The 8,724-nt window shown below is 36.8% G+C and overlaps 1 protein-coding gene across 1 annotated transcript; it reads left to right on the top strand.

Moving 5' to 3' along the window:
• The first annotated feature begins 2,160 nt into the window (after positions 1-2,160).
• LOC138331180 (octopine dehydrogenase) lies at positions 2,161-8,289 on the top strand. The gene is made up of 2 exons (XM_069278659.1): positions 2,161-2,340; positions 6,978-8,289. Exon 2 carries the CDS (start codon positions 6,997-6,999, stop codon positions 8,194-8,196), a length of 1,200 nt encoding a protein of 399 aa, XP_069134760.1. The 5' UTR covers positions 2,161-2,340; positions 6,978-6,996; the 3' UTR covers positions 8,197-8,289.
• The last annotated feature ends 435 nt before the right edge of the window (positions 8,290-8,724 follow it).

Below are 8,724 nucleotides of genomic sequence, written 5' to 3'. Positions count from 1 at the left end.
ATGTGGTACGTACCGTAGTTTGAAAATTAGATGAAAGTCAAAATTTCTGAACTTAAATACTAAATACATTTTGACAAAGTGCCCTTAAAATTCATAAATAAACCCGGATGTATGAGATGGAGCAGCTCGTTTTCTTTTAGGCAACATACCAAGAAGTAATATACAAGTATATAATAATGTGGTATCCCCTCTTAAAATTCATTTTGAATAGATGATATCTTTTAATTCTTAAAGCATGCTATTTCATTACACATGTCTTTTCTCCCGATATCCGAGATAGATACTGGATTAATCATACGCCGAAATTGGAAACCATCAACTTTTTCTACTATGTTTATAACGAAAATCATAAAACAGCAAAGAGATGAAAAGAAAACCGCCTGCGTGTCACTGGCATTTTTACCATCCACCATGTCCTATTGAATCGGCAGCGCAAAAAAAAAAAAAAAAAAAAACAACTTCGAGCGTTCGCAACAGCTTTTAAAGTTTTATTCTGAAAACTTGACACGATTGATTAAACCTGTATCATTTGAAGTGATTGATACACATAGGGAAACTACACAAAGGTTGTTATTAATTTTCAAAGTAGACCACACGATATAATAGGTGTATTTGAATTTTAAATAATCACTGGGAATGTATTGCTGTTTTAGTGTTGAGAACCATATAATTAATTGAGGCAACCAACTTCAATCATCATAATCGAAGATGATCAGCCGATAACAAGTTTTCTGTTCAATGCCATACACAAACTGTAGGCTTATAAAATAACCTACAAATGAAATTTGAGAAAGATCCCTTTAGTACTTTCTGAGAAACAGCGATAACAAACTTCAAATGTCAAAATTCAAGATGGCTGCCTGTCGGCAATCTTGTTCGATCAGTCCCAAAATGCCATAGTTCTACACACTCAGTTGTAGGAAGATCCCTTCGATACGTTATCAGATATATGATGTTTACGGAAGGAAAAATGGAACAACGACGAATGCGATTTGACTAATTTATTAATTGGCTGGGTTGACAAGCTCTTTTGAATTTACTGTCACATAACAATAACGGATGGTTAAGTGTGGTAGGTGGACAATGCAGATACATTTACAAATAGTAAAAGGTAAATCTCTTATCTGGTATCAGGGATCAATACGCAAAGAAAACGTGTCACCACTGCGTCCTATGTATCTATTTTATACATTATAGAGCATTGTGATTTATTACAATATTGTGCCTGTCTGTGTGGAATTATTGTGTGTACAGCACACATATTTTACTTGTAAGCCGTATGACTTAAAGTTAATAAACAATTAATAGATATAAATAGGCCATGTCAGCCGAGTGGGAAGACACAAACTATATAGACATGTACTAGAGTTAACACTAAAATTCATATCAGCTAGCTAGCGTTACCGATTGTCAGTAGGTTCAAATATATTTATTTTTTGTGCGACTTAAATTGATCACAGTCAAATGTTCAATCCATGCACACGTACATCCACTGTTATTTAATTTAGATGAACGTTTGTATTTTGTTCAAATCCCTGTGTAGCTGCCAGGAGCGAAGTTCGGTTTTCCAGTCATGTTTGGTCTATAGGATTAAAAGTGACGCACAGACGTATTAATTCCTTTTGAATGAATTAAAATTGAATTTCAATTTTCAAAGCCGGTTACGATACATAAATCATGTTACATGTAGAATCTATACGTTTTCTTGTTAACGGCATTCAAAAATAAATTTTCATCTGTACATAGAGCGGTATCTATCAATGAATGATACTTTTGAAAGAACTGATAGGCCTATAGACTAACCTACGAGTAATTATTCATAAACTATGATATTTATGATTTGTGGATAACTATCATATTTATTTTATATTATAATAAAAAACAAAGTCAAACAAATACGTATATCGGACGAATAAGATGTGTAATCTGAATCTACTTTTTTTTAATTATTGGTTTAATCAAAATAAGATTCGACTTTACCGTTTCACTAAATCTTACGTGTAATGGTTATGTAGCGATCGAGTGTTGCTCGTGGTTAAAACTATACCGAGATAAATATACTCCATCTCTATATCGATCTCAAGTGTGTGTCAATCGCCATGCTTCGTATTTTTTCCGAATACTGCCGGACATTTCCTCCGAGATGTTGCGATTGGTTTGTCTGTGTGTACACACAGTTCGTGCAGACAGGCAATAGTACCGATCCGTTCTGTGTACGTGTGGAGCTTCAGATTTCTGAGCTCATCAGCATAATAAATCTCGACGGGTCAAGGAGAGCTCAAGGATATGTTTGTAGGTCGGCAGTGACATTCGGGGGAACTACAATACTTTCACAAACCGGTAAGTTTCATGCATGCCTCAGCGTCTTTCCTTAATTTAGTGTTTTTCAATATTATGATTAAACACACCAGTATATTTGCCATTTCATTCCAAAATGTCAAGGGCTTCGCCGGTAAACGTGTGGAGTTACAAAGACATATGTGCGGTGATTGTGAGATAAGCATTAACATTTAAAAGGGATCTTTATAAATACACATACGTGACCCATTCTTGTGACCCAAAATATATACATGTCCGTTTATGAGGCAACTTGTACTAAATACTTCGAAGTTCCAATTATAGAAATTAGGGTGTGTTTGAGGGTGTGTGTGTGTATGTGTGTACTTCAATGTTTTGAATAGGACGTATCATCTTCACAATTGTACTCAATGAATTATAGTTACCGTATATTATAGATTTTAAATTCTAGTATTATTTGATGAATATTGTTTGTATTTGGTCTCAATTGCAAATATGAGGCGACAAAATGAATAGATTATGACAATAATATGTTCGTGAGATATATTTTGGAAGCAGACGACTTCTTGGCCTTGACAAGTGACAGTTACCCATGAATACTATTTATGGTAATATGCTACGCCTTCCAATCGACTGAAACTTAGGGAAGCAACCCAAAAGAGAAAGAAAACAATACAATATACTGATTTACTAACTTGTGTATTATATATAACAGCTAAGGACGAGATCACCTTGTGCTGTATGTACACACAAATCGTGTGGATATTTCTGTTTTGGGAAGTTGCTGTTTTGTCCCGCTTTTTCTAAAACAAAAAAAATATTTTTGAATTGCTGTAATATCATAGCAAGACAAACGTCACTTTCAATTATTTCTAAATAAGAAGCCAAGAGGGCCTGTATCATTGACTTGGTTAATATATTAAATATGACTAAACCTTTTATTTCATATCTTGCACACATGTACGTTTATTTAGTAAGATTATAACATGTATTGCAATTATGAATTCAATAAAATAGGAACCTGTATCAAATAAAAGACATTTTAAAGCAAATAAAGCATAATTATGCATATGAAAAATATAAATACCGAGAAGTCCTACCTTGGCTAAATAGCCAAACTGAACCTTTATGCCTACATCCAATCAGCTCCCTTGGAGGTCAGCCTAACGGTCTGACGGTACAATGTAGTAGGTCTACAACTGCTGTTTGATCATCCTCGATACCATAGGCCAGCGTTTGCTTCTGGTTTTAAAAAATAATGGCTTTCCCTACTATATAGTAGGGGTAGGTTATTGTATATTTTCAAAACCAGAAGCAGACACCTGTGCTATAACATGGCAGATTCTAATGGCCGGACAAATTTATATTCCGGAAATCTTTATTTATTGAATATTCATAGAATACGGTTTAAATAATGTTATTCTGAGATTCTGTGTAAACATCTGAAGTTTCTTACTTGATTTCTGGACTCTCTGAGCCATAATTTGAAAACAATTGAACATTGGGCACGACTTCAGTAAAGATTTTAGCCTTTAAAATGTAAGTGATAAAGTGACGTTAAGGACAAATTGATGTAGGAAAAATAAAATCATCCTAAGATTATGAAATTTATCAATGTAGTCACTCGTTTGTAAATACAACATACTATGTATGAAAAAATATCAGTCATTGGACAGGAACCGAAAATACAAATAAAATGAAATTAAACTTTACTTTTGAAAATGACAAATATATGGTGCAACTTCAAAGACAATGTAAATGTACATAAAAACAAAAAAGGTGGATTTCGTAATAGGATCAAACGTATGTATAACACCTGTTCTGAAACGTACGGTGGCTGATTTGTGCCATTTCGTCTTTTCGTCTTTTCGCCCCCGAAAAGACGAGAATTAAGAGACCTTAATTTTCGTATTTTCGTCCCGAAAAGACGAAATTTAACAAATTTAAATTTCGTCTTTTCGCGGCGAAAAGTCAAACACGAAAAGACGGAAGTGATACACGCTAATTAGCGACTTTGATTCTCGTCTTTTCGCCTTCAAAATTCTCGTCTTTTCGTCTTTTCGCCCCGAAAAGACGAAAATTAACAAACCTTAATTTTCGTCTTTTCGTCTTTTCGCCCCGAAAAGACGAAAATTAACAAACCTTAATTTTCGTCTTTTCGCCCCGAAAAGACGAAATTTAACAAACCTTAATTTTCGTCTTTTCGCCCCGAAAAGACGAAAATTAACGAACCTTAATTTTCGTCTTTTCGTCTTTTCGCTTAATTTCGTCTTTTCGTCTTTTCGCCCCGAAAAGACGAAATTTAACAAACCTTAATTTTCGTATTTTCGTCTTTTCGCCCCGAAAAGACGAAAATTAACAAACCTTAATTTTCGTCTTTTCGTCTTTTCGCCTTCCGGTCCGGTGTGGAAGTCATTTTGAAATCTTTTTATCTTAATATTGACTTAATTGTTCAATATGGAAGCATCAAAGTAGTTTATGATAACAATCGATTTATTAAATTGATAGTATTACAAGTATCGTCATCAATAACTAAGATTAGAAGTTTTAAAACAGAAGTCAACATGTTTGTTTACAGCAGTTACGTAGATTTCTCACACGTGGCATATGCCACGTGCCACTAACAGATTCATCATTCCGCAAATCCTTTAGCGTGATTGATACATTTTTTAAAATTCATTAATATCTTATTGTTTGTGTTCTAATCGCCCTCTTTAGCAATTACGCTTATCAAAACATTGCCGTGTATATGTTAGGACCATAATGAACTTAAGATGTTAAACATAGCACTTACAGGAGTTGCCTCCCCTACACAACTTGAAAAAAAAAAGTTGTCGGCGGGTAATATTTGAAAGCGTTTGAACCACGGATAAACTTGTTAACAAAATAATTTATGAAAGACAACTCGTGAAGACTTTGAGTTTAAAGGAAGGACTTGTACCAAGAAATTGCTCAAATACAGTTAATTATAACAGTCAATCAGTAGGTACAATGTACTGTGTATTATTTGAAAAGACATTTTGACTACATACATGACATGGTCTTCATCATAATTGTACATTAGAAATTACATTATAATCTCCGTCGTATATGATAGATGTTAAAGTATATCTGTAATTTGTATTTTTTTCGGGGCGAAAAGGCGAAAAGACGAAAATTAAGGTTTGTTAAATTTCGTCTTTTCGGGGCGAAAAGACGAAAAGACGAAATTTAAGGTTTGTTAATTTTCGTCTTTTCGGGGCGAAAAGACGAAAAGACGAAAATTAAGGTTTGTTAATTTTCGTCTTTTCGGGGCGAAAAGACGAAAAGACGAAATTTAAGGTTTGTAATTTTTCGTCTTTTCGGGGCGAAAAGACGAGATTTTTGAAGGCGAAAAGACGAAAATTAAAGGCGCTAATTAGCGTGCTTCACTTTCGTCTTTTCGTGTTTGACTTTTCGTCTTTTCGTCTTTTCGCCGCGAAAAGACGAAATTTAAATTTGTTAATTTTCGTCTTTTCGGGGCGAAAAGACGAAAAGACGAGAATTAAGATATTTAATTTTCGTCTTTTCGGGGCGAAAACGTCTTTTCGGGGCGAAAAGACGAAAAGGAATAAATCAGCCACCGTAGAAACGTCCGTTTTACATGCGTTTACGTTTTACGTCTGTTTACCATGCGTATTACGCATGTTTAAACACATGTTTAACGTACGTTTTACATGCGTGGTCCTCAACATGCGTTTTACATACGTTTTATAACGTACGTAAAACGTGTATGCACTTTTTCCTGTGTATAAAGATGCAACAGACGATATCGATTCCTAAATTCCGTAGAAGTCGTTTATTGTTAGAAATATATGCAATTTTATCCCTTTTGGCCCCACAACTTGGGTCCCGAGGGTTCAGCTAAGCCGTGTGTACTATTTTATTCTCCAACCCAAAATATCGATTGATTGGTTAATTTGCTTAACGTCTTATTAACAGTCAGGGTCATTGAAGGACGGCTTCACGTAAATGAAGCAGTAGTGTCTATTGTGTGTACTTTGGGAAACTACATGTGTTGTGCCTATTATAATAGTGGAACTATCGCCCTTTTTATTGTGCTACATGTATCTGAAGCTGAACACAGAATAAACGTACCCTTCCCGGACAATGGTCAAACCAGTCGTCCCATTCCCCTGAAGCTGATAGCTAAGCAGACACCGAAACTACTGTTTTTATAGTCTTTAATGTGTATTGGTCAGGTAACAGAACCCAGAGTCTACCTCACAGAGGCAAGCGCTTAATTCATGGTCAAAAATGAGGCAGTATCAGAGGAAGCGTTAGGAAAATTTTGTTAGGAAGAGAAAAGAAGATTCCAAATTAAGTCGCCTTTTACGATCATACAGTAGGACAGCAGAAAACCCACGTCAAACATTCTAACCCCAATCACAAAACACCTATGTATCACGGCGATCCGTTGAAATGTAACCATTGTTGTTGAAAGGTTTTTGTAAGTCTTCATATACAAATGTATCATTCGTACTGTATCACATGAACGATCATCAAGAAATACATCGATGGTTTGATTGTTGATATTTTGTGACCATCAGTTTGACCGTGAAAGACCAAACACCAACAATTGACAACTTACATGACTCTGCAGTTCGAGTAAGACGGGATTTACTGTGCACCAGTTAACGTTTTGTTTTTGTCTATTACAGCTCCAAGCTTTCCTGAGACATGACGATCAAGGTTTGCGTCTGCGGCGGTGGTAATGGCGCCCACACACTCTCCGGGTTGGCAGCGTCCCGTGACGGTGTGGAGGTACGCGTCCTCACACTGTTCGCCGACGAGGCTGAGCGCTGGACAAAGGCGCTCGGAGCAGATGAACTCACAGTTGTCGTAAATGAGAAAGACGGAACACAGACAGAGGTGAAGTCACGCCCAAAGGTTATCACAAAAGATCCGGAAGTTGCAATTAGTGGTGCCGATGTTGTTATTCTGACTGTCCCAGCTTTTGCACATGAAGGTTACTTCCAAGCCATGGCTCCGTATGTGCAGGACTCCGCTCTTATCGTCGGTCTGCCCAGCCAGGCTGGTTTTGAATTCCAATGTAGAGATATTCTTGGAGACAAAGCTTCCGCTGTGTCAATGATGTCCTTTGAAACTCTTCCGTGGGCTTGTCGTATCAAGGAATTCGGCAGGAAAGTTGAAGTTCTCGGCACTAAATCTGTCCTTGCAGCTTCGCTAATTAAAGGTACAGCTAAGACAGTAGACCCACTATCGACGCTACAAATGCTTCATGGTGCTGAACCCGTTTTCCGTCTTGCAAAACACTTCTTGGAGATGCTGATTATGAGTTATTCATTTGTCCACCCGGCAATCTTATATGGTCGATGGGGTTCCTGGGACGGTAAGCCAGTTCCTGAAGCTCCATTGTTTTACCAGGGCATAGATCAAGCCACCGCGGACATGTTAACAGCCTGTAGTAACGAATGCAAGGAGGTTGCTAACGCGATAATGGCGGCGTGCCCAGGGAACGACCTTTCGGATGTGAAGGACATTTATCAGTGGTACTTAGAGTATTATCACGAGGACATTACAGATAACCACGATTTGTACCACGCTATTACCACGAATAAGTCGTATAAAGGCCTTGTCCATCCCGTCAAGGCTGTCGACGGTGGTGTGGCCCCGGATTTCGGCAACCGGTACCTCACGGAAGACATCCCGATGGGGATGATAGTATTTAAAGGGGTTGCTTTAGCAGCCGAAGTAGCCATCCCAAACAACGACAAACTCATCATGTGGGCACAGGAGAAGATTGGGAAGGAATATCTTGTTGATGGCGCTCTAACTGGAAAAGACGTGGCTACTACACGATGCCCGCAGCGTTACGGCTTCAATACCCTCAACTCTATACTTACTGGGAAGAAGTAAAATGATCTTACTAGGTCCTATGTAGTTATTAAATTTCGCGGACGAAAATTTTTGCGGAATTCGCAAATTTCGCAAGATTAAATCTCCCGCAAATATACATTATTAGTCTCCACTGTCCGCATTTACCCCTCGTTGATCGATACCTATTTTTCCTAATGAATCAAATAGTACTAGTCCATAGAATATTGTATTGTTTTAAATAAAAAAAGTAGTTTTATGTCTACGTCAAAGACGTTATTGCCTAAGACAAACCCAGGAAACTATTTTATCTCTACAATACGTTGTTGCTATAACCCCTAAAATCTCGTTCAGATTGAATCGTATGTTATATACACAAATCATATTCATTTCCCAGTACAGCGTTACTAGATAATCGTGGTGATTTAAAATTCGCGATATTTTGTGAAATCTAAATTATTTTTTGGGAATTTGTGGGTGGAAATGAATTGTTAAAGTAAATTTGATTTGAAAAGACCTCCAGATTGAAACACAATACTGATGTCCTTATCAGGTATTGTATGTTATTAC

The sequence above is a fragment of the Argopecten irradians genome, chromosome 9, assembly GCF_041381155.1.
Source record: "Argopecten irradians isolate NY chromosome 9, Ai_NY, whole genome shotgun sequence".
Lineage (NCBI taxonomy): Eukaryota > Metazoa > Mollusca > Bivalvia > Pectinida > Pectinidae > Argopecten > Argopecten irradians.
The sequence above is the reverse complement of the archived record's forward strand: the minus strand, read 5'-3'. Positions and strand labels throughout refer to the sequence as shown.